Source organism: Miniopterus natalensis, chromosome 7, assembly GCF_054644295.1.
Source record: "Miniopterus natalensis isolate mMinNat1 chromosome 7, mMinNat1.hap1, whole genome shotgun sequence".
Taxonomy (NCBI): Eukaryota; Metazoa; Chordata; class Mammalia; order Chiroptera; family Miniopteridae; genus Miniopterus; species Miniopterus natalensis.
The window spans coordinates 14,133,235-14,158,747 of record NC_142087.1 but is presented as its reverse complement, the minus strand read 5'-3'; the positions used below and the strand labels follow the sequence as shown (position 1 = coordinate 14,158,747).

The 25,513-nt window shown below is 43.0% G+C and overlaps 2 protein-coding genes across 4 annotated transcripts in view; both read left to right on the top strand.

Moving 5' to 3' along the window:
- Window positions 1–4,029, top strand: part of KIF3B (kinesin family member 3B) — a 35,201-nt gene extending 31,172 nt beyond the window's left edge. The window contains exon 9 of the mRNA XM_087818806.1: window positions 366–4,029. Within this exon, the coding sequence (XP_087674932.1) occupies window positions 366–462 (97 nt within the window). The 3' untranslated portion in view covers window positions 463–4,029. The remainder of the gene's footprint in view (window positions 1–365) is intronic.
- Window positions 4,030–12,895: 8,866 nt separating this feature from the next.
- ASXL1 (ASXL transcriptional regulator 1) overlaps window positions 12,896–25,513 on the top strand; it is a 53,994-nt gene continuing 41,376 nt past the window's right edge. For 2 of the 3 annotated variants that reach the window (XM_087818805.1, XM_087818803.1), the window contains exons 1-4: window positions 12,896–12,975; window positions 18,154–18,236; window positions 19,136–19,138; window positions 20,336–20,444. In XM_087818805.1, the coding sequence (XP_087674931.1) occupies window positions 12,919–12,975; window positions 18,154–18,236; window positions 19,136–19,138; window positions 20,336–20,444 (252 nt within the window). In that variant the 5' untranslated portion in view covers window positions 12,896–12,918. The remainder of the gene's footprint in view (window positions 12,976–18,153; window positions 18,237–19,135; window positions 19,139–20,335; window positions 20,445–25,513) is intronic. The other variant, XM_087818804.1, reaches the window with a different exon arrangement.

Sequence of the window (25,513 nt, the reverse complement as noted above, 5' to 3'; positions counted from 1 at the left end):
AATTATATCTAATATTAAATTAAATTCTGGATAAGAAGTTTAAGGAAAACAACTGGTGAAAACCCCAAAATGGAAGAAATTCTACCTGGAAACTTAATATTTTTTTGCCAATTTGGAGAAGACAGTCAAAATAGGACTTAAGTGGAAGAACAATTGCTGAGAATCACACCTTGGCTGGCAGGTCATGTGGGCCATGTGCAGAGGGCCAGGCTATGCCAGTCTGGTGGTTTCACAGCCGAAAGTAGACTGGCTTTCATGCCACATTGAAATGTTCATGGCACTTGATGATGGGAAAGGAGTCTGATCTGTGTTGTTGACAAAGATGGGCCATGGAATAATTGTGAACACGTGCTTGACTTTCGCAGGCCTAAAAGTGGAAGGAAGTCGGGATCCTCCTCCTCTTCCTCAGGAACCCCTGCATCTCAGCTCTATCCACAGTCTCGGGGGCTGGTTCCAAAGTAAAGCCAGTTCCTGCTCTCCGGGGGTGTAAACAGCATTTGCCTTCTGAGAGAAGAGATGAGCAAATACCTGCAGAGAGGACTCCAGCCCAAACTCAGAACCATTCCCCTGGGGAGAAGCAACGGCCTCTTTGCAGATTAACCAACTTAATCTGGCTGAAAGGTGCTGGTCCTAATCTGGCATTCAGATCCTCTGGGCAACGTCCCTTAATTAGCATCTCAGAAATGCATGGGTAAGGTAAAGTGAGATAGTCGAAGTGGAAAGCAAGAGAATGACCAGTGACCTTGCTTCCCTTCTCCCTTGCCTTCTCCCCCTCTCCTTGCCTTCCCTTCCTCTCCCCTCTCCTTTTCTAGCCTGTTCTTTACACTGGGCTCCCTTCTTATTGAACAATAGGGCAGAATCAGGAGTCACCTGAGCGGGACCAAGTCTTTGGAGCCTCAGAATAAAATGACAGTGAGGTTGAAAAGTGAAAGCCCTAGAACTTGAATAGGTGCTTGTTCTTGTAGGTTGAAATGAGAAATCTCATTTGGATCCAAGCCGCTAGTAGGCACGATCCATGTTTCTCGGTAAAAAGTGAACCTGCCTTTGGGACCTGCTGCATGAGGAGATGTTTTCCAGGGAGGCTACTGGGTTCGCCCCTGAGGGATGAATGTTGGAAGCAACGGAAATCAATTCCCTTTGCCCCTCGGGGAGTTTAGCAAAACAGCTTCTTTAAAACCTCAAAACCATGACTATTCTGTGAAAGACATAAATCTGTAAGCTGATGCCGTGTCCATACACCGTGTCATGTTACTCCTTATTTGTCACCATCTTTAGCCAAGCGCGTGTACTCGGAGCATCCCTTCCTAGGCCCGTCTGCCCCAGCGCATGCTCTGCAGTGGCCTGTTGTGTGGGAGAAGGGAGGCTGGCTCTGCCTTCTCTGTTGGGACAGGAGTAGGGGGAATGAGACTTATGGTGGCACTTTTGAATTACCCATTTTGTTCCATATTTGCATAGAGAGCATAAGAGTGACTGGGCAGATGCAGAGACAGGGACACGAGGCTCAGTGCAGTGTTAAGGGAAGACAACACGTGGAAGCAAAGGAACCCTGCCTGCCATCAGCTGAAACATTCAATCCTAGAACTGTGGCTCCCCCAGGGCAGGGCCTACAGTGGTGGCAGGAGATGCTGTGTGATTGAATAGGCTCAGAGGAGAGGGTTAGACATTCCCCATTTACATATACTAGTTTGGTTTATAAGTTTTAGTTCTTTGTATTGTTGAAATTCAAAGCTTCATTTTATGTTGGTCATTAGGTGAATGTTACTCCTTTCCCCCCAAGAGACGCTCATAAGTGTGTGCAGGTGTGCAAGCACAATGGTGCCTGTGTTCCTTGAGTGTGTCCATGTCTGTAAGAGAGAGATAGAGACCAAGAACTTGCTCAGTTTTAGAAATACACTAATGTACAGTTGTTGCCTTTGTCTGTATTAAAGTCCCATTGAATGACTCATCCAGGCTGGAAGCACTCCTATGTGGGTGTCTGAGTCCACAAGCCAAGCCTGAGGGGACAGTGTGAGTCCCCAGGTCTGCCACTCTGGTGTACCTTGCTGGCATGGTGCCTCAGGAAGGTGGCAACTCAGGTGGGCCTTGAGTTATATTTTAACTCCGCTGCTCAGTTCCCAGGGCACATTTCTGGATCAGAACCAGTGGGAAAGAGGAGGTACCAAGTGCAATGTCTTAGCATTCTACAAATGGAGATCTGTCATCTGGCAACTTATCTCTTTAGTTATCATTCTTTCTGAATCCAGGCCCCTTTTCAGTAATTCCCAGTGCATAATGGAGCCTCCTCTCATCTTCCTTGGGATCAAACCCTGCTTCTCTCTTATTTACTAAGACTACCTGTTTGAGTAGGAACCACATGATGAGGTGGTGCCTAAGATGGTTATCTGCCACTTACACCTGTCTCTTGCACCACATTTTTCAAAGCTAGTATGAATTCTGTAGGCTGAAAATATTCATCTGGCAAGTCTGAGAACCGAACACTGCAGATAACACGATACCTTAATACTGATGTCTCAAGGTGGCTATTCTGGCCAAGGGTGATTGCGTGACCATAGAACTTTTCTAAGAAGGCAAAAGAAGAAAGCCAAGTTGACAAGCAGGGTCAGTAAAACAAGCTTGCCTTGTACTCAGCCGTGTTCATCTGGTGGTCTCTGAAAGAGTGGAACACCTGAGTGGAGGTGAAGCTGTCCCTTTCCAACAGTCTCTGGTGCTTTTCTTTTCTCAAAGTGGATCCGATAAATAGTTGAGTAGAGCAGACAGTAGAATATCTTACTGTTACCAGAAAGCTGCTGCTTTGGGCTCTGAATTGAGCCAAATGTATGGAGGATCTCCCAAGCCCACTGAGGGACCAGGTTTTCCTTTCTGTAGCCATGCTAGAATGTTCCAAGCCATCTGAGGGCCTTCATGCCAGCAGCAGGTAGTGAAGTCTCAAAGCCAGCCTAACAGTAATTAAGAAGATCATCTGAGAGGAGTTTGAGGCTTTGTGTGCAACCCTCAACAGGAGCCTTTTTGCTCTGATCAGTACGAATGTATCTGGCTTCATATTTTAAAGTCACATGTCTCCCAGACACCTGGATCCAGAACCCAAGGCCAGAAATCATAGGCATGAAGCACTTTCTTGAGACTCAGACCTAACGTTGGATTGTTCCCCGTCAAATGCCTGCCTGCATGCTGCTTGAATTGCACCACCCACACCTCCATGACCAAGGGCACCAGAGAGTTCTACAGCTCAGGCCTGGGCCACTCTCTGTTTTTCCTGTGTGACTCTTGTAAGTCCTCACTCACTGAATGTAAAATTGTTGCCAAGTTGCTGAGAAGTGTCGATTTCCTGATGTTAACATGGGATATCAGTTTTGCCTCGCATTTCCCACTTGAGGTCAAGGCTCACTGCAAGCAACACCTTGGGCCATCTGAACACCATCAGTGGACGAAAATGGGGCTATTAATGTACTCTAAAAGCCATAATCAAAATGTTCAGAGGGGACTGGATAAGAATAGTGGGCCTGGCTATTGTCTCTCTCACAAGGTTTTGTCTTCTACTATTCAGAAATCTGCCACCTTTATCCCTGCCCTTGTTTCTTGAATGAAATACCTTTGAGGCTGTTCATGAAATGAGTAATCCTGGTGCAGGAAGGAGGCAGTGGGCTTTATGGCTCGTTAGAGTTACAATTGATCTTGACCTTCTCTTTGGCTACCTTTAGACAAAGAATATGCCAATACTTGGGGCTCTGAGTTTTACAATTGATATTTATTTGTATCATCTCTTTGTCTAGGAATGTAAAAGTGATTCTAAACTAAGATGTGTAATAAAAATCAATCAGATTTATTGTACCTACAAAAAGGTGTCCTCATAAATGACTAACGCTTTTTAAAATGATATGCCAGTGGCTGATACACTGCCACTTTCTTTAAACATTTTAATTTTTCTAGTGAAAGAAAGGTGCGAGTGGAAATGAAGATTGAGTTGGAATGCTGGTATTTAAAAAATATAGCAACAAGGTAAAGGGACATAAAATGAAGCAAAACAGAGTGACAAATAAATGCTGCTCATGTTTTCCCATGGACGTTCCCGAGACCAGCCTGGGCAACAGCCATGAAATGCCTTTTTAACTATTGTGTTTTGTTTTCTTAAATTTCTTTAAATTTATTACATATTATACTTTAAAATATGTCTTTTTAATACAAAAATATTTTTTAATTTACCATTAGGAAAAAAGAAATACCAGAAATGGGCCATGTGTTGGTCTTGCGGTTCCTCATATTCTCAGGCCTGCTGAAGTATATCCCTGGGGGTTGTGCTTCCTGGTGAGAAGTAGGAGCTGCGTAGAGAGCACAGGCCCCGGCCTCTAGAACTGGGTCTGAATTCTGGTTGTCTGCTTACTAACCATATGACTATGAGGAATTTAATTTGCCTCTCTGAATCTTGGGGTCCTTGTCTGTAAAATAGGGTGATAATCCCTACCTTGCAGGACCATTGTGAGGATTAGCAAAGGTTTAAAGCAACAAGCACACAGTATGTGGACTAGAGCGACATTTTTGTTAACCCTCACCCAAGTTTATTTTTCCATTAATTTTTAGAGTGTGCGGAAGGGAAGGGAGCGGGGGAGAGAGAGAAACATCGATGTGAAAGAGACACATCGATTGGTTGCCTCCTACACACACCTGGACTGGGGCAGGGGATTGAACCTGCAACCCAGGTACGTGCCTATGACTAGGAATTGAACCTGAGACCCTTCAGTCCTCTGGCCGACACTCTAACCAAGGAGCCACCCCGGCCAGGGCCTAGAGCAGACATTTAAAACTGTGCTTATTGTTGTGACAAGGGCCCTGTGTTCAGAAAATACCATGAACAGCTTGTATCCCAAGACACTAGAAGCTAGTACTGGGCAAATTATGTTCAGAAAATCCTAGGCCCCTACAGAAAAGCTGCTTTTTAATTTTTTTTTAAGAGAGAGAGAGAAGGGGAGAGAGAAAAAGAGAGTGAGAAACATCGATTTGTTGTTCCATTTATGTATGCATTCATTGGTTGCTTCTTGTATGTGCCCTGACCGGGGATCGAACCCGCAGCATTGGCGTATGAGACAATGCTCTAACCAACTGAGCTACCTGGCCAGGGCAAACTGCTACTCAACAAATATATATTGAATACACTATGTGCCACACTGTACTAGGCACTGGATATATAGATGTGAGCAACACTGAAATGACTCCTGACCACACAGAGCTTGTACTTTAATGGGGAAGGAGACAGGGTAAGTGTTAACCAAACACACACAAATGTATTATTAAAAATTATGACAAATGCCATGAAGTGATATTATAGGATATTATAAAAGAATAATAGGGGCCTGATTTGGATTGGGTGGGTAAATAAGAGAAGGGCTTGCTGAAGGAATGGCATTTACAGTGAGATCTCGAGAACAAGGAGTTAGCGGGCAAGAGAGGAGGGAAAGGAATTTGTGAAAGCGGGAACAGCATTTGTGAAGGCTTTGTATAACAGAGTAGAATTTCGTAAGGTATCTGCAGTCCTTTTCTACTCTCACTAGAGGGAAACATGGAGAATTATTTTAGAAAAGATTACAGTACAGGACTTTTAAAAATACCAACAAGATATTTATAGAGCACAGAGAGGACAGTGGCTTATGTGACTTAGGAAAAGGATTCTTAATTGTGTTTTCTCATAAGATGCTCTCAAACTATGTGCATTGTCCCTCTACTCCTTTTTTCTAAAAAGAGTTAAAAACCATACCTTGGCTTAGCCTAAATGATTGTTAGTTTAGAATAGTTCAAAATCCATTAGCCATGAAGTCAGAGTTCAGAATGTGACTTGAGGAATTATGCGTGTGTTCTTGGAAGTGGCAGAATTCTGGGTTGGGACGGGCTAATTCACACAGGTCGTACAGGGCAGGGATGCTAAGCAACTTGGAAATTCCTGCCACGCACCATGCTGTCTTCTCATCTTCTGGATTGTTAAAAAAAAATCAAATCAACAAACTACTCAAACCTTGTATGATTCTGTAAGAAATATATTTAGTCTTTGTCCATGAAGAGCTGCTACAACCCTTGGGATTTCCTGAGTGATAGGAGTATCATTTGGTATTCCTAACAAGCCCCTTTCAGCCGCATCTGAGTTTATGCTAATAAATGACTCTAGGTGGGCCCCTAGATAGCTTCAGGATGGGGGCTGGTTGCCAGAGCAACTGATCTTGTGATTAGAGGTTTGGAACTTTCAGTCCCACCCCCTGACCTCCATGGAGGGGAGAGGAACTGGAGATTGAGTTAATCAACAATAGCCAATGATTTAATCATGACTATGTAATGGAACCACCATAAAAGCCCCTAAACAATGGGGGTTTGGAGAACTCCCAGGCTGGTCAACACACTGAGGTTCTAGGAGGAAGGCATACTCAAAGAGGGCATGGAGGCTACCTGCTCCCTCCCAACCCCACCTTCTACTATGCATTTCTTCCATTTGGCTGTTCCTGGTAGATGCATCCTTTATAATAAATCGGTAATAGTAACTAAAGCCCTTTCCTGAATTCTGTAAGCCATTGTAGTAATTATCAAACCTGGGAAGAGGTTTGATACTAAATTATCAAACCAATTTATAGTTAATCAGAAGTAAAAGTGGCAACCTGGGACTTCAGACTGGAATCTGAAGTGGGAGTAGGCTTGTGGGACTGAGCCCTTCACCTGTGGATCTGTGCTAACTCCGGGTAGTGTCAGAATTATAGGATATGCAGTCGGTAGCTGGAGAATCAGAGAATTGGTTGTTGAGTGGAGAGGAAAACCCATACATATGGTTGTCAGAAGTGTTGTGAATAACAGTTGACCTTAAAAACTGTATTTTGAACTCCACACTGATGGTTTAGTTTTGGGGCATGTGATTTTGGTATGCCCTCTTGTACTAGACTTGCCATCTGATTGAAGTTTACCCCCAGAATGGTCTCCAAGGACCATGCTGTGGTCACATCTGCCACTGAAATTTGTCAAGGATGTAACTGTAGCTCTTGCAGCTGCTCCTGTTTCATCCTGTGTTCCTATCACCAGTCTTGTGGTTAACCGTCCCTGGGTGCTTCAGTTAGTCGAGTCAACTGGGGACTTGCTTTTGGGGTGAGAGAAATGGGCAGAGCGAGAGATCACCTGCATCTCTGGGGATAGTATAGCCCACAGGAACTTGCTGAGTGCCTGTTGTGCACCAGGTGTCTTGCTCTGCACTGGGGATGGAGAGGAGTAAAATGTACGCCAGCCCTTAGGAGACAGAAACACCCACTGATGGTAATTCAGACAATTAGGACCTACCAGAAGGCCTGCCTCCTCTCCTCACACCACTCTCCCAGTCCTCCGAGGCTGGAGCCACACAGGCCTCCTTTGGGTTATGCCAACAGCTTTCATGCCTTAGCACCTTCACATGTTATGATCTCTTTCAAAAGGCTTCTCCCTGCCCTTTGCTTGGCTAACTCCTACTCACCCATCAGGTACCAGTTACATGCCCCCTCTTCCCAAAACCTTCCCAGCCATCCATTCTGGTTTCCCCCCACCTCTACCTGGCTATATGGTGTCTCTTACCTTACCTTGTTTCCTTCTTACCCCTTTTCCCAGCTTGCAACAAAGTATTTCTTTGCTTTGGTCTCCTCCACAGGACTGTAGGTTCCCTGAGGGTATGCCCTATTGTCTTCTCCAAGTTTGACACGTACTTGAGTTGGATGGTTGAATAGGTGCTGACACCTACAGCTCAGCACAACAATTTTTTTGTCAGAGGAAGGAATGATGTGCCAGGAGAGGTGGAGAAGAGCTTTGTGAAAGCATCTGAGTTGCGCTCTGTAAGAATGGGTAGTGTTTCACCCACTTGGGAAGGAGGGAAGAGCATGCCAGACAAAGGGAGCAACGTGAATGAGCACTTGGGGACTTGCAGGTGATGGGAACGTTGAAACGAGAACTGGGCTAGGAAAGGACTCGACTCCATGGCACATCTTGCAGGTAGGAGAAACCTAGAAGCCTTTTGTTTTTTTCTTTGTGGGAGTGAAGCACATCTCTACTTAGCATTTTCTCCTTAAGCCAGCCTCACATGTTATTATTTCTCTTTGAGATAGCAGAAAGCAATTTCACTAAGTGCAGCTTTAAGTTTGCCTGCTGTTCACACAGGTTTACTGGGCTCAGTTGGCAAATTCCATTCTGCAAGGAGCTTTCCCTGGCATAGCTCACTACACAAGGAATTCCAAGGAGCACTTGAACTTGACTTCAAGATCTTAGCTCCCTAACAATGGGGCCGGGGGATTTTTCAGGGCAGTGGTCTGGAAGGTGGTCCCTTTGCTGTGTTTGAGAACAGAGAAATTAAACTTCTGCCATTGGTTTTGAAATTTATCTTCCTTGTCCAGTCAACAAAAGATTTACATATGTTGTTCAAGACTCTGCCCTTCCAGAACAACTAGTCGGGTAGGGAATGACCTGACAAGGTGTGGAGAGGGTTGCAGATTTCAGTAAGGAGCATGTTAAATGCAGTGATTAGTCTCTTTGCTAGATTATCCCAGGAGCAGCAAGAGGAGCCGGGGCTTCAGCATCAGGTTCATTTCTTTGAGTATTTACAATGTTCTGGGCATTGTTCTAGTCCTAAAGAGCCAGGGATGTCACATTCTAGCCATGGAGATAGATGGTTAACAAAGAAGGAAGGATGTGCTGTATCTGAAGGGAAACAAGGCAGGTCAAGGGTTAGACAGTGATGAGCTGGGGGAGGTGATGGCTTGGATTAAATTGGGAGGTCAGGGAAGGCTTGTCTGCAATGGTAACGTGCTACATTTGAGCAGAGCCCTGAGTAAAATTAGGGAGCAAGCCTGTGGGTATCTGGGACTCAGATGAAGAGTATTCCAGGGAAAAGGAACCATAGCGCAGGGGCCTGGAGGTGGGAGTGTGTTGGGGGTAGCAAAGAGGCAAGTGTGGCTAGTGGGCAGTGAGATTGGAAAGGTGGCCAGGAGCCAACTCTGAATTGTAAGTGAATTTTATTTCTAGACCGTTGGAGAATTTTAACCAAAAGAGGGAAATCTGATAGGAATATTTTAAAAGGATCCCTTCTAGCCCTGGCCAGTGTTGCTCAGTGGTTAGAATGTCTGCCCACGCACAGAGGGGTCTCGGGTTTGATCCCCTGTCATGGGCATTGCAGGTTTAATCCCTGGCCCTGGTCAGGGTGCATGTGGGAGGCAACCAATCAATGTGTCTCTCTCACATCAGTGTTTCTCTCTCTCTCTCTGAACCTCAACTTCATTTGAGGATGGAGTTATTGAGAGAGGACATTTGTTAGAGTGGCAAACTGTTTCAGGGCTTCATTCATTGAAGCATTTATTGAGTCTACTGTGTGCAAAAAGCTTTACAAAGATCCCATTTAATCCCAATTCCGTCCTTTGAGTTTGATATGTATCCTGTTGTCCAAATGATGGCACTGAGTCAATGAGAGTTTTACAAGGCCACACAGTTGGAGAATGACTACAAGAAGATTCAAACCCAGGCCTGCTCTAGTTCAAAGCCAGTGGCAATACATTATCTCATGGTGGGGTTCAGGGTGCGTGTGCCCTTTTGGGAGTTCTGGGGTACCTGGTGGTGCTGTATTTGTTATTCAGATTCCTGAATATGTGCTATGCTCATAACTGTGCTGTTTGAAAACAGTGACTCATCCTCAGACAGGACTGGGTTGATTATCAGTCCAGTTCATCTTACACTGCCCTGTGACACCTGTGTAGACCTCAAAGATACTTTGTAATAAAAGCACTGTGATAAAAACAGACACCCCAAAATATATAGGTTTGTTTTTTGGTGCTTCTGACAAGAGTCTCATTAGCTTTTAAAAAAATCACAGCTACTTAAGGTTTAATGACTAAAGCCAATTTTCCAACACATATTCTCTTTTTAATCTTAACTATGTTAACTCATTAGTGTCTGTTTGATTCTGCAAGGGCAGAGACCCTGAAATATTCCCATCTGGATTCTCCCATGGCTTGACCCAACTGTGGGAACTAGGCAGTACTGGCTGCAAATTAAATAAAGGCATTTTTCACAGTGCCTGTATTAGCTTTCTTTTGCTACTTTAAGTTACCACAGGTATAGTGGCTTAAAACAACATCCATTTGTTTATTTTTAAATTTTTATTGATTTTTAGAGAGAGGAAGGGATGGAGAAACATCAATTTCTTGTTACACTTATGTATGAATTAACTAGTTGCTTCTTGTATATGCCCTGACCAGCGATCGAACCCACAACCTTGGTATATCTGGACGACTCTGTAACTCCCTAAGCTACCTGGCCAGGACAAAAAAAACACCCATTCCATCTCATACGTTCTGTGGGCCAGAAGTTGGCCACAATGTGGCTCAGTTGGTTCTCTGCTTTGAACCTGAAAAGGCCAAAATCCAGGTATTGGCAGGATTGTGTTCCTTTCCACAGACTCTAGAGTGGGGGAGAACCTGTTTCCTGCTTATTCGGGTTGTGAAAATCCAGTTTGGAGAGGCTGCCGGACTGAAGCCCTATTACTTGTTGGCAGAGCCTGTTGTCAGCTTTATGTTCCCAGGCTCAGGCCCCTTCAAAGTCGGGAACAGTGGGTTGAGTTGCCTTGAACTTGGAATCTGATTCTTCTCTGCCTCTCTTGTCTGCTCCCAAGGGTCCATATGGTTACACTGGGTCATCACCCCACCTTAAGGTCCTTAATTCCATTGGCAAAGTCCCTTTGGTTCTAGGGACTAGGGTATAGTTTTTTGGGGGGGAGGTGGCGGCATTATTCTATCACAGTGCCTGTACTAAACATGTACATTTTAGAGTGAATCTTCTTGTTACTACTTGGAAATCAGAGGAGTGGTGGTGGTGGTGAAGCTGTTCAAGAAAAAAAATGTTTGAAAGAAGCCAAATGACTTTCCAAATGGGATTACTGTATCAGCTTTAAATTAAAAACAAAACCAGAACAAAAAAACCCTTTGTAAAAAATCAGGCCAACAATTTTTTGGTGGTGGAGGGGGTTATTTTTCCTTTCCCCTATCTTGGGGGTAAAGTTAGATGGGAAGAGAGAAAACTTAAAAATATGCCTTATTTCACCTCCTACAGTTTATTCACATTGCAGGATTTTATTGGACGTATAAGCCTGTGTGACGAGCATTGGAAGCAGGAGCATTGAACTCTGGGCAGCACAATTATCAGTTTTCTTTAAGCGTTCGCTCTCCCCTGTGCTAACACCAGGGAGTGGAGGGTATGTTTTCTCATCCAGGGAAATCTTTAAAATGTGGCCATTGACCCTGCCTCCCTATTACTTAAGAGCTGGCTGATTCTAGGCATGTTTCTGGACATTGATTCAACAAACAGGAACAGAAAACCTATGTGTTGGCTGCATTTCATCTCATCCTCTGCAATCAAGGCTCCAAGAGGTTAAGTACCAGTGCCCATTGTCTCTCAGGTGGCACCAATTATTAAACACCTCCTCCATGCCAGGAGCCAAATTATATGGATCTAATATCAAGGTTTCCCTTCATACCCTCTTCCAATCTGCCAGTTTTATGTTAATTTTAATGCCAATAATGTTGTGGGGTACTAGGTTAATGTACATTAGAAAACTGAGGCTCAGACAGGTTGAGCCCCTAATTTTAGGCTAGTAGCCAGGGAGTGGTTTAGCCAGGATCCAGTCTACGTCAGTTTGACTCCAGGGCCGTGTTCTGTCCAGGATACCGCCTCTAAAAAGGCCTCAGGTGCATTCTGTGCAGTACGGCCCCCAAATCCATATTTTTTACACTGCCTGTCACCATATCATTGAATTCACCAATGGTCTAGGCTGCTAAGTGCAACTTCTGCAAATACAGCTTCTGCAAACATACAGCGACATGAAGGCACAGGAAGAAATGGGGAACTATCAATTGTGGAATAACCGTTTTACTGATATGAGTGTTTTTGTCTCATTATTATGCAGCAGTTAGTCATTTAGGGGAGGACCAAAAGGGAAAGTCCTGCCTCTTGTCACCTAAGGGAAGTGTCAGTGAGAACCGCTTGGTCGGTTAGAGGCACAAAGTGGGTACTGGAAGTGGAGCTAGCAATTCTTGATCCCCACCCTTACACGCCCCGCGGCTCGGCGGCGAGAAGCACAGAAGGGGTTAAACGTGGCTGGCGGGGGGTAGTCAAGCCACCGCCTCTTCCCAGCATTGCCTCCCAGAATGCCTCAGGCCCCCAGCCAGTTCCCGCACCTCGCGAGACTCCGCCCAGTCTCTTCCACGAACGTCTGCCACTCTCGCTTCCTTACAGAGCTCAGAGACGCGCGGAGGGAGGGGAGTGCGGACAGGCGAACCGCGCAGCAGGCCGGGAAGTGTGGTCCAAGCGTTTCACGCAGCCATATTCTTCCGGAGCGGGGGAGGCCAGAGAGGCAGCCAGGACTACGATTCCCAGCAGCCCTTTCGGTTTGTTTTTGTTCAAAAAAACCCCCCCCCCACACTCCCCCTCCTCACTCTTCACACACACTCACACACACCCACAGCAGACACTCACACAACCGGGCGCCGAAAGGAAAGCCGCGTCTCGCCTTCTCGCCCCACCGCCAGTCCTGTCTCGACACCTCAGCGGAGCGGGAAAGCCGAGGCCGGACCCGTGACCTCTGACCCCGTGGTTATGCAGAGCCGCCGCATTCCTTAGCGATCGTGGGGCAGCCGCCGCCGCCGTGGGCGACTGACGCAGCGCGGGCGCGTGGAGCCGCCGCCACCCCTCCCCCATCGCCACCCTCGCGCCGGGTCTCGCGCCAGCCGGTCCCCGCACACCCGCCCCCTATCCCCGGCCGCACCCGAGTTCTCGCGCGCCGCCGCTGCCGCCGCCACGCGCCCCCCGCCGCCTCGCACCGTCGCCGCCCCAGCCCGCCCCGCCCGGAGGTCCCGCGTGGAGCCGCCGCCGCCGCCCGGGAGGAGGAGGAGGATGAAGGACAAACAGAAGAGGAAGAAGGAGCGCACGTGGGCCGAGGCCGCGCGCCTGGTGAGGCGGGTCGCCTAAGGGGGCTCGGTGGGGGGCTTAGGGGGTGGACTCGCCGCGCACCCCCATCGGGAGGGGGAGGGGCGAGGCCCTGCCCACTGCAGGAGGGGCGGGGCCCCTCTTCCTCTAGGAACTGGACTAAGCTCCGAGGCGCTGGGTGGGGAAAGGCCCCCCGCCGGGATGGATGCGGCGCCTTTTTCTGCACGACCCCCCCCAACTCTAAATTCCTGCGGAGGGGCGAGCTGGCAGGCCGGCTCCTCCCCCTCCGGGCGGCGGGGCCCCAGCCTCCCCTCCCCCATTATTTGGCAGCGTCTGGGGGTCTGGGGAAGCTTGGTTTATGTTCTAGCGGGGAGTTGGGTTTCCGGGAAAGGTCGGAAGCTCCTCCCTCGCTTCCTGGTGGGCTGTGGGGTGGTGCGTTTGACTCCAGGGGTGGGGAAGCGTCCCCAATTCCAAGGACGCGAGTGGCGTTTTGAGCTTTCCCAGTCTAAACCAGGTGTGTGGAGGGAAGCAAGTGCTTGCTCACTCCCAGGCTTGAACCCTGAGCATTGGTCCTCAAACTTTAGAGTTCTGTGGGGACACCTGGGGAGGTGGTTAGGATGCTCGTCCTAAAGCCTACTTCAGACCTGAGTCTGAAATTCTTGAGCCCTGCCTGAGAATCTTCATTTTAACCAGGTGCCCGGCTTGATTCTAATGCAGGTGGCCCAAGGACCTCACTTTGAGAAACGCTAACTAGAGTGTTTTAGTTCGTACATCAGACTGGAGATAGGCAAGAACTGACTACACTTTGCAGAGAATGCATCTGTGTGCTCTTTATTCCTAGTGTCCTGGTGCAGGTATACGTGGAGTGTTGCACAAAGACCAAGTGTTTTTCTGTTTGAAGATGCATTCGCTGGGGACTTAGCAAGGGAGAGAGTAAATTTGAGTGTTTGAAGCTGCCTGGTGAGGGGCATTGTGAATTTTTTGTTTTCAAAGTGTCAGAGGCCCTGTAAGTGAAATGTCTCCCTTTTGAATTTGCACCCACAGAACAAACACTTTGGGACATGTTATAAAATGTTGCTGTTGACAGTAGCAATGGGTTATATTTCTCTCAGAGATGTCACTTCTGCAGAACTGTCACAGAGCAGGGTTATATTGCAGATAGGCATTATTTGTCTCTTGACATCCTGTAGTTTTTAAGTAATGATGAATGAAGCTCAGCCTTCTAATCTTTTATTTTATTGGGAAGTGCGGTTCCTGCCTCAAAGGTGTGCAAAAAAGATGAATATGTGCTGGGAGTTGTTACAGATCTATGGTACACTGTTTTCTCTCTTGAAGTCTGTAGAACTCAGTGCAAGAATGAAAGCTGTTTGGTTTATAGGAGAGTTTTCACTAGTGTTCCTGATCGGCTTCCTCGGCATTTGTTGTCCAAGGAACAGACATAACAATTGTTTGTATACTGAAGTTCTGTGCTTCAGTTAATTTGTTTTGGCATATGAAATTTGAAGCTTTTGAAGTTCCTAATTTATTTTTTCTGATTCAGTCAAAACCGGAAGCTTTGGCTACCTTCACCTGCAAACAGATTTAGGCCTAAAGGAGAGTTAGAGGAGAGCCTAAAGGATGTACTACTCTCTTTCTCCTCCAGGTTGAGTCTTGGGTGTTCATTGAAATTTTCTTCTGAGTTTCTGTTATGCAGGTGTTTATGGCTCTGGGCACCAAAAGGAAATTTGTTTGCCAGAGTTTTACTTGTTAGAGGTAGGTGAAGGTACCTTTAAATCCTGTTATTTATGTCCCGACAGAATTCTAAAGTCTACTTGTCTCAAAGCTCTGTTGGTGTGGCTCTTACTAGTTGAAAGACTTTAGGAATTTGGAGTGTACTATTCTGTTAAGCCTGTTTAAGTTCTTGAATTGACTGTGATCTGAACTTAATTCTCCACGTTGCTATTTCTGTTTTATCATTAACTCAAATTTATGCCAGATTTTCTGAATAAGTTCTTTTTCTTCTGTGGCTCTTCATTAACAAATAGTAATGCAAATGGAAATTACTTTGTGGTGCACCTAAAATGTGAAAGACAACACATGGGAATATGGTGCATAATTTTGCGTGTCTTTTATTGTTTTAGAATTTTTCTTGGTTGGTGAGGGTGAACTTTCAGGGACCTCTACTCATTAAAAAAATATTTGCTGTATCTGAGTGCTGGAGAGTTTGTGAGAATTTACACAGGAGATTAACTTCACTAGTATAAACTTAAATGGGAGGGCAGTAGATTAGATCTAACTACTCTTTGGACAGGTGAATTTGAAGTGCTTGCCAGGGCAATCAGATGCACTTGCTTGGGGCCTTTCATATTTCTTCTGACCTTGTTTAAATGGCAGGAGTGATACTGGGAACCCTTTTATAAAGTATTTTGGTAGGAAAGAAAAGACTAGTGCCGTACGCCCCAGGAGATTGATTTTTTGCAAATGTTAATTATGTTGTTGAAAAGTAGATATTCTTTCAAACATTTTGTAGTATTTTTCTTTTTAGATGTAAGAGGTAGACTTTAGCGGGTTGGATGGGTGTAAATCCTTCTGCTAGTTAGGAACAGTTTGTTTGGGAGAAATAGCCAAGGGGATTTCCCTTTAGATTGAATGCCCTTAAATGGATTCTCCCTGGCTTTGAGAAACTCTTCATTGCAGGGCTTTATCTTTCACTTTGATTCATGACTGACCATTCTTACATCAAACATTTCTTTTCTCTTTGAAGTAGAAGGAGAGAGATTTTTTTACTCTTTCTTTAAAGTGTGCTCTAGAAAGACAGAGACTAGGGCTAAAACACTGCTGAATTGTTCTTATACTAAAAGCTGGAGGCATATACAGTTTTAAGGAAAGTAAATACTTTGTATCTTTCTTGTATCTTTTAATGCAGCTTCCCTTTAGAGATTTTGTTTCCTCTGTCTTAGATTCTCAGGCTCTTCTTAATTATTGTCTAAATAATTGGTAATTAATTTTTCGTATTCATGCTTCTTTAAAAAAAAGTTGTCTTACAAATATTTGCTAGCTCAGCTCACACTTAATTAGTGTCAAAGAAATATATCTGTAGCAGTGAACATGAGTAGTTTGTCCCAAGGTTTGTTGTAGGTTTAAGTCAACAGTGCCTAACTTGGTACTTAGTTAGGTTCTTGGAATACAAAGATGAATAAGGTTTGCCCTTGAGGAGCTTATGGTGTTCTGGGGATGGGGAAAGTTTAGACACATGAACAGAATTTTACTACAGGCATCATAAGTGCCTTCATAAATGTGTAAGTGGTAAACAGACATCCTGGTTCCTGCTTATTGTCGAGGCATAATTGTGAACAGTTTCTCGTTTCACTGTCAAGTGCCCTGCTTTGGAAGGTAAATTATGTGTGTTGTGGAACTATGGGGACACTAAAAAGACAATTTACCTCTGCCTGGCAGAATCAGAGAAGACTTCCTGGAGGAAGGTGCTTCCCCAGTCTTGGAGAGAAAGGGGGGGGGAGGGAGGGAGGGAGGGAGAATTTGCAGGGTGGAGACTGGGAATTGGGTAGAACTACACATAGTTATTGGGACATAAAGTTTGTGGGGTATGTTTGGCAATCAGGTAGAGAGACAGGTAGAGACCAGATTATGAGGGCCTTGTATGCCAGGCCAGTGACCATCTACTTTGTGCCAGGCACTGTAGGCACTTACATTATCTCTAACCTGTAAAACAACTCAGAGGAAGACATCAGTGTCCTTCATAAATGAGAGAACCTAGGCTCAGATTGGGTAGGTTACTGCCCAAGTTTAGAAGGCCAGAATTTGACTTCAGTTCTGTCTTGTTTTTCTGGTGGGCCAGTGGATTCCCTGGAAGCTAGATTGCTGTTGAGGATTTTAAAGCAGGAAAGTGATAAGGGCATGCTTGTTTTGTTGGGTTGACCTCAGGCTAGAGTAAGCAGGTAAGTTCTGTGAGAGCAGGGATTTGGTCTTGTTTACTGATGAATTTGTAGAATTGTTCTAGCACAAAGTATTCATGCATTTATTGAATGAAGAATGGCAGCAGGGTAAGAATGGGTTTGAGGAAAGCAGGGCTGGCTGCAGGGTCTGGTATGAAACAGGCTGTGGGAACTGGTGTACAGGTGAGAGTGAAGGATGACCCCTAGGTTTCTGAATTAGGTGATTAGACCAAAGTGGAGAACACTGGGCAGATGAATTAGATGATCAAGGGGGTAATGCCCAGTACAGAACTGAATATTTCAGTCTGAAGTTTGGGGGAGAAATCCAGGCTAAAGGATTTGGAAGTTACTAGAGTTGAGGTAGTTGAAACTGTGAGAGATGATAATGTTACCAAAGGAGAATGGAAAATTGAAAAGAGAGAAGCTAAGTATGGGATCATGGTAAATAGAGGTTTTATCTGAGCATCTACTTCCCCAAAACTTGACTTCCTTTTGTGCTAAGGGCTCATGTTCTTCCACAGTGGGAACCTTCAGTAGCAGTCCTGTTAGGCTTCTTGTGTCATGTTTTATTTGTGACAGAGCAGGAGTTGTTACTGTTGTTGAATGACTGCAGGATGTTAGTATGGCTTGGCGTAACCTCAGCACTTGCTCAGGTAGAGACAGTATAAAGATATTGACAGCCTGTCTTTTTCTCCCTGAGGAGGACAACATTTCTAAAACAACTTAACCTCTTAAAGTCAGAGAGCTGCAGTTGCTTACTGAGAAACTACTGCCATGACTTATAGATGATGCTAACATAAATGGGACGTTCTGTTTCATTGTTTGTTCGCACCAACCATGTAGAATCATAGCATCATGCAAATGGCAAAATGTGCTGTGGCAATTAACACCAGAATTTCACAACTCATTGGCAGAAATCATTTAAAAATACTAGTACTAATCAAAATTCCTTGGGAAAGAAAATCTGAACGCATTTCTGTCATAAATTATTGTGTGGTACTATATATTCTGTGGTTTAGTCATATTAACATCAAGTTAAGCACTAACCAACATTGCTAAGGCCCTACATACCATAACATGTATGCTAAGAAGATACGTGTTTTTAGAATTGAGAATTAGACTGTTTCAGCTTGTTTTCTGAAGTAATTTTAACTGGAAATATCAAAATTGTCAGCAGTGATACCTCATCGCAGAACTATAGCCAATGATATAGATTGGTGGATATAAATGGAAATAGTATACTGAATTCAGAACATTTATATTTCTTCAGGTACTAGAAAACTACTCAGATGCTCCAATGACACCAAAACAGATTCTGCAGGTCATAGAAGCAGAAGGACTGAAGGAAATGAGGTTTGTATTGCTTTTATTGCTTAACATGAAGGTTTCATAGGACATACGTCTTTCTGTAGTTACTTAGTCCACATGTACATACATATATGTACACACACTCATGTGTCTGGTGGTAGTGTGGAACTGTCTCAGGTTGTATGTCCTCCTGAATATAGGGTGGGAGTGTGAGCATCCATTTGTTTTCATCAGAGGTCCAGTGGCTTTCCCCATCCTTGCTCTCCCTCCAATCTCGACATGGAGCTTGTTTTTTATGTAAGGAGTCTTCACATTTTCTCTTGTACTCTGTTTTGTAAGTTTCGGTAATAGAAAAGGGGTGGACTCTGATGGGCTATATTGAGTCTAAAAGTACTCTTTTCTCTGTACTGTATCTCGGAAGTCCTTTGTTTTAGGATCTGAGTCCTTTGTTTCATCACCATAAAACCCACTGGCCTTTTTTTCTTCTACTGATTCTAGCCATTTATGATATGAGTATAGTAAATTTTGGGGTGACCTTGGTTTTGTTATCCTATGATATAGTTTTCCTGGAGAAGCAACAAATTAGAAACACAAAAGGAATTGCACAAAAACCAGTGAGTGGTCTTTTTTTAAATGAAAGAGGAGAGTTCAACACAGTCTCTTCTTGGGACTCAGAATAAACAGCATGTGTTTTTGCTGGTTAAGCTTTTTAGGTTCTTGGAATTGACCTTCTAGGGTCAAAAGATACTCACTTTCCAGTTATCAGTTCAAACATTCTCAAGTTGACATTTTGTGGGGAGGGAAGATCAGGATTGTCTAGATCACATTCATTTAAATAGTACCTATGCATTGTGTAGTGTTATAATTGTGCTTTATTTTTGTTTTTATGGGCTATTTCCCATCATGCTGCTGTCTGCACTGCTGTTGGACCACTGTGCCAGTAGAAGGTAAATTAGTCCCTTTGGGACAGATGGGATTAAGAAACTTAACTTGTTTCTGCTTTTTGCTTGTATAGGAATTCTGAAACAGTCATGGTGGCTATGATGAGTGAGCAGCTCTGTAATTTGTAGACAGAGGTATAGTGTGTAGGCGTCACATAGTTTGCAAAGGGATTCTGCCAACGTGCTGTTCCTCCTTGTAGCAGAGATTTTAACACACTCGCTTGATATTTCAGATTCTGCTTGATTTCTTTTAGAGATTGGTCCTTGGTGAAAATTTTTTTAGTATCCAGTGTGTTCCAAAGCAGAATAAGTAATAGGGTTTTTTTTTAATGTCTTTTTTAGACTCAAATTATTTTTAACACTGCATAAATTAGGGCCTCTAGTTCTAAAAAAATGCTAAGAGGTTTTACTTATTATATTTATGTATTTTTTAACATGCTGGGGGAGGGAAGAGAAGGTGCACAGGTGAACCCTACCACTAAGTACATGCTAGTGCCAAACTCAGTTAACAATAATGGGCAGTTGTCTGTATTTTTGACAGCTTTTTTATTTTAAGATCCAGTAAGTAGTCTCTAATTCATTAAGTTGTCATTGTTTTGCAGCCTTCTGTTGTAGCAGGGACTGTGAAATAACTTAATATGCCCTCTTTTTTTAGTTTAGTGTTTGAGCACTATTGGGTACCAAATCCTTTTCACTTACCTTTGTTTGTATATTCAAATTTAAGTGATTGCTCCTGGGTAGATGTAGAATAAAACCCATCCTTCCCCTTTCTGAAGGGGAAAAGCAAGTGAAATACTGTTCTTTTGTGTGCTTATTAGAAAATATTTAGTTGGGGGGGAAAAGGTGTGCTTGTTTTCTTGGTAGGGCACCATTCATTACGATTCATTATGTTGTCTTTGTGTTTGTAATGTTATGTGGCAGTTTCTGAGCATGGTATAGAGGCTAGGAAACTAGGTTTTGTTTTTAATTAATAGTAAATTTTAATTTAAAATTTATATATTGGGTAAAAAACTTCCGAGTTCCCTGGGTGTGATTTATGTGAATTTTATCTTTTGCTACTTTCAAAGCGGAGTTGTGATGGGATTTTTTTTTCTGTATTTACTGCTCTGCTTCTTGATTTAAGGAGTTGGAAGGTCTTAGATCTTTGAGTAAGTAGGCGTATGAACTTGTGTGACCCTCACCCATCCTTGTATGTTTTTACAGTGGGACATCCCCTCTTGCATGTCTCAATGCCATGCTACATTCCAATTCAAGAGGAGGAGAGGGGCTATTTTATAAACTTCCTGGCCGAATCAGCCTTTTCACACTCAAGGTAAGTAATGTAAACTCTGTTTTAATGCGGTGGTTCTTAAGCTTTTAGTGTGCATAAGAATCACCTGGTGGTAGTTCTGGAATGAGGCCCATGAATTTGCATTTCTAATAAGCAAGTAGGTGATGTTGATGCTGTTGGTCCTAAAATGGCAATTGACTGAGATGTTCTAGTGTGAACAGGGTGTAAGGAAATATTTAGTCATATCAGCTGTTGTGTCTATATTCAGCTTTTCCTTGTCTATGTCTTTGTAGCTTGTATGCAATAGAGGGATAAGTATGTATGTGGGGGTAACTGCAGATGTGCCTTAATTAGGATTTTGTTTGTAATAATATTATGAAGGATAAATTACTGAGCAGCTAAAGTAAGACCTCTATGGAAAATAACTGAAATTGTGAACATACTTGTGGAAATTCAAAAACTCATTAGCAGTTATTAAGTGACACTAATTACAAAGGAAAATAACTTAAATTAGGTAGAGTTCATAATAAAGCTTTAATAAAGCTGAAGTGACAGGCTAATTATTTTTCTGCCATTTGTGATACATATATGGTTATCATTTAAACCTGGAGTCTGCAAACTTTTTCTGTAGAGGGCTAGATAATATTTTAGGTTTTGTGGACCATACTATATCTGTCATAACTATTCAGCTCTGCCACTGTAGCAGGAAAGCAACCATAGACAGCACACAAATGAATGGGCCTGGCTGTGTTCCAATAAAAGTTTATTTAGAAAATTCAGCAACAGATCAGATTTGGCTTGGGGCTGTAGTTTCCTCACTCCTGATGTAGACTTAAAACCTTGCTGACCTGTCACTGGTATACACGTGTTTTGGTGTCTGAAGGTTGCTGACCAGTCATGAGATAACATGTGTCTGCACTTACATTAATTTAAGTAATTTTAAATACCTTGCTGAAGGGTCATGATGAAATAGTAGCCGCCTGCTTGGGCAAGTTCTGGCTCGAAATAGCTGGTCAGCAAGGTGTTTAGAATGACCTATTGACGGTGAGGAAACTGAGAATTTGATGCTGACCTTTATACTCTTCCATAGTAGTTTAAATTGCGGTAGTCCATATATACAAACTTTTCCCTTTTAGTTCTGTTTTCTTGATAGACCTATTTTCTTTAAATCAAAATTAAAAACTTGAACAAATATTAACTTTATAGTCTGCAGTCATAAAACTTGGTCTTTGTATATATGTCAAGTATGTCTTATGTTCAGATGTCTGTGCTGTTAATTTCTAATAGTTTGGACTTTTCTTTTTTTTGGGGGGGTAAGAGGCAGCATAATGTAATATCAGGAACTGAGCTGTAGGAGAGACTGCCCTGAGTTTAAAATCCTAGTGATATATGTTCCTGACACAGAATGAGTTCTTAATAAATGGTAGCTTTTATGGTATTCCTTTGGGTTCCTCATCCTTAATTGCTTATTAATGGCAGTTTTCTATTATATGTTATATATTATATATGATGCAATTTTACGTAATTATGTATAATTGTAATTATCCACATTATGGATATTGCAAATACATATGCTTGTTAATGGCATATTTCTATTTTAAGAGGGAGAAGAAAAATACCTTTTTCTGTGAACACCTTGAAGGGTAGGAACTGAGTTTTAGTTACTTTAAATTTGGCTCTGGGCAGAATTCTTGGCTTAGTCCATGCTTTAGAAATATTTGAACTGAATTAAATTTTTAATTTTAATTTTAATGTATCTGAATAAATGTCATTGTGTGACTCCGATGTAAGGTTGAGGTGTTCTGTTAGTCTGCAGCACCCTGAGTTGATTGAAGATGTGCTCAGCATTTCCTCTCATCTGCCTTTGGCTTTGTTGCTTAGTCTTCATAGTGTCTTGCTTGTTGGAATTGTACGTCACCTCTCTGATATTTTTTGTGCTTTTTTTGGGATAATGGTTTGCTTGTCTGATTTCCCCAGTGAGACTGTAAACTCCTTGAGGGTAGAGACTAGTTCTTACTCATTTCAGTATCCACTAGGAATAGTGTGCAAAGTAGCTATCAAATGCATATTTAATTAATGAATTAGTACATAATGGCTACATCCTGATACTTTATTATCCTTTTGTTTTGACATTTGATGATAAATACTGCTCATAATTTTGATGAAACTATTCCTAGATCTGCCTTTGGCATCTAGCTCATGTCTCAGCTAAAATGAAAGGTGTTTACTGTTATGGCTTTGGTAGAATTTTCATTAGATTAATTATCTGTGTGTGTCTATTAATTTTGACTTGCTATAAAAGCAATATATGCAAATGCAACCGAGAAAGTGAAAGTAACCCGTAAGTTCTGCCACCTGTAACCTAAATAATAATTTATATTAATATTTGAAAAAAATTGGAACAGCCCGGCCGGGCGTGGCTCAGCGGTTGAGCGTCGACCTGGGCACATTCCCGGGTTACGGGCTCAATCAATGACTCTCATCATTGATGTTTCTGTCTCTCTCTCTCCCTCTCCCTTCCACTCTCTGAGGTCAATAAAGATATATTTAAAAAAAAAAAATTGGAACATACCTTCCTTATAGCATAGCTGTTTGCTTTATTTGTTAACATATTTGCCATGATGGTACATATAGACATACCTTATTCTTATTAAAAACTTGTAGGATCCTAGACTCCGGGTTATGAATGTGTGTTAATCACTAGTCTTTTGTTAAATGCCTCATTATCACCACCCTATTTCCCAGAAGTTGTACAGGCATTTACTTTGTTGTTATTCAGGAGTGAATAAGAAAGGGTACCGAAAATCTGAACCAGCTGATTATTACCATCCTGGTCATTGAGAACCCAGGTCTGCCCAATAAACACTCAAGTTCAAGGTTGTGTTAACTACTTAGAAAAATTTTTTATCCGCCATTTTTTTATTTTGAGAAAATATCAAACACAGAAAAATTGGAGTACTACAGTGAACACCCTACCCATCCAGCTTTCTTACTAATTGTTACAAATTTGGTGCATTTGCTTTATCCCTCTCTATATATGTTTTTTTATTTTTTTAATATATCTTTATTGATTTCAGAGAGAGGAAAGGAGAGGGAGAGAGAGAGATAAAAACATCAATTATGAGAGAGTCATTGATCGGCTGCAGCCCACAACCCGGGCATGTGCCCTGACCGGGAATCGAACCCTGATCACCTGGATCCCAGGTCGATGCTTAACCGCTGAGCCACGCCCGGCTGGGCTATATATGTTTTTTTAAAGTTAAAATTTTTTTTTATCAGAACCATTTGGAAGTGTTAACTATTACTTGTATTTCACCCTTAAATATTTTAGAATGTATGTCTTAAGAGCAAAGACAGCCTGGCCGGGTGTGGCTCAGTGGTTGAGTTTCGACCTAGGATCCAGGTGATTGAGGTTTGATTCCTAGTCAGGGCACATGCCCGGGTTGCGGGCTCAATCCCCAGTCGGGGTGTGCAGGAGGCAGCTGATCAATGATTCTGTCGTCATTGATGTTTCTATCTCTCTCTCCCTCTCCTTTCCTCTCTCTGAAATCAATAAAGATATATTTGGGGGGGGGGGGGGAAAGAGCAAAGACATTATCCTATATAACCGCAATATCAGTATCACATTCAAGAAACATATATTTAGTCTTGGAATTAAATACATTTTAAAATTTTTATTTTATTTTTTTTACTTTATTTTTTAAAATTTTTGTTCAAAATATTATAGATGTCCCTTTTTCTCCCCAATGACCCATTCCACCCCCATTTTTAAAGAATTAATGAAAGTATAGAAGTCTTCGTTATTTCCAGACTCCTTATGTTTGTTTCTATGTATTAGGTAGAGCTGCTATGTCTCCTGGAATTTGTAGAGTGGCTTTGTGTAGTAGGTGTCCTGCAGGGTCCAGTGGCTGAGCCTCCCCAATCAGCTGAGCTGGGCCTTCTAGGTGCTCCCCTGTGTGGGCTGTGTGCACTGTCCTGTTGTAGTTGAGCCTTGGTTGCTGTTGGCGTCACTGGGAGGAACTGACCCCCAGATCAATCAGCTGTGAGGACCAGCTGCAACTACAGCCAAAGAGCTGCTGTGCTGGAGACACCCCTATGGAGCAGGATTTACTTCAGTGGAGCTTTGGTTCACCAAGTGTGCCCCTTGAGTGTGTCACTCATGGATGTAGTAGGGTTGTAATCCAGCACAGACTCTTTATGTTTGTATTGCTAGATTAAGTCTACTATTCCAGATTGTAGCCCAGAGCAGAGCCACTCAGCCATGAAGGATGGAAGTGATGGGATATTTTGTGTAGTGGTCTTAAGAGTCAGGTTCTTGCCTGTAATGAGGGACAGGAAGACACAGATTATTTAACTCATATTTCTCATTTTTCCTTTTGGAGGTGGTAGTGACACCTCTGAAATCCTGTGGCATTTTTTTTTTTGGCCTAAGTTTTCTCTTGTGTTAAGGAAAAGAGCATTTGCAGAATTGCTTGGTAGTTTTTCTCCCCCGTTTGTAAATTCTTCTAATGGGCCATCAAGGTCAGATTTATATTTATCTATGTGGTTTTGCTGCTTAGTTGAAAATAGGAATTTTTTCAGTTCTGGATACATTTGTGTAGCATTGTCCATGATTACCAAAGGTTTTCTGATAACGCTGGAGTTTTTTGGGGCATGTCAGGGTTCTTTCTCTGATAAAGTTGTTCTGGGTAATGTGACAGACAGTATAGTTGACACTTTATTTTTTTTAATTTTAAAAACATTTTTTGTTGAATTTGTTAGGGCAACATTGGTTAATAAAATTACATAGGTTTCAAGTATATGATTTTATAATCCATCATCTGTATATTGTATTGTGTTCACCCCAAGTCAAGTGTCCTTCCATCACCATTTATCTCCCCTTTACCCTTTGTACCCTCCCCAACCCTCTTTTCCCTTTAGTAATCACCTTACTGCTGTTTATGAGTTTTTTTGTTTTGTTTCGTTTTTCAAATGCTCACCTGAGGATATGTTTTTCTTTTTTAAAAAAATGTTTTTATTGATTATAGAGAGAGAGGGAGAGAGAGAGAAACATCAGTCGGCTGCCTCCTGCACGCCCCCCCCCCCCCCCATTGGGGATCGAGCCCTCAACT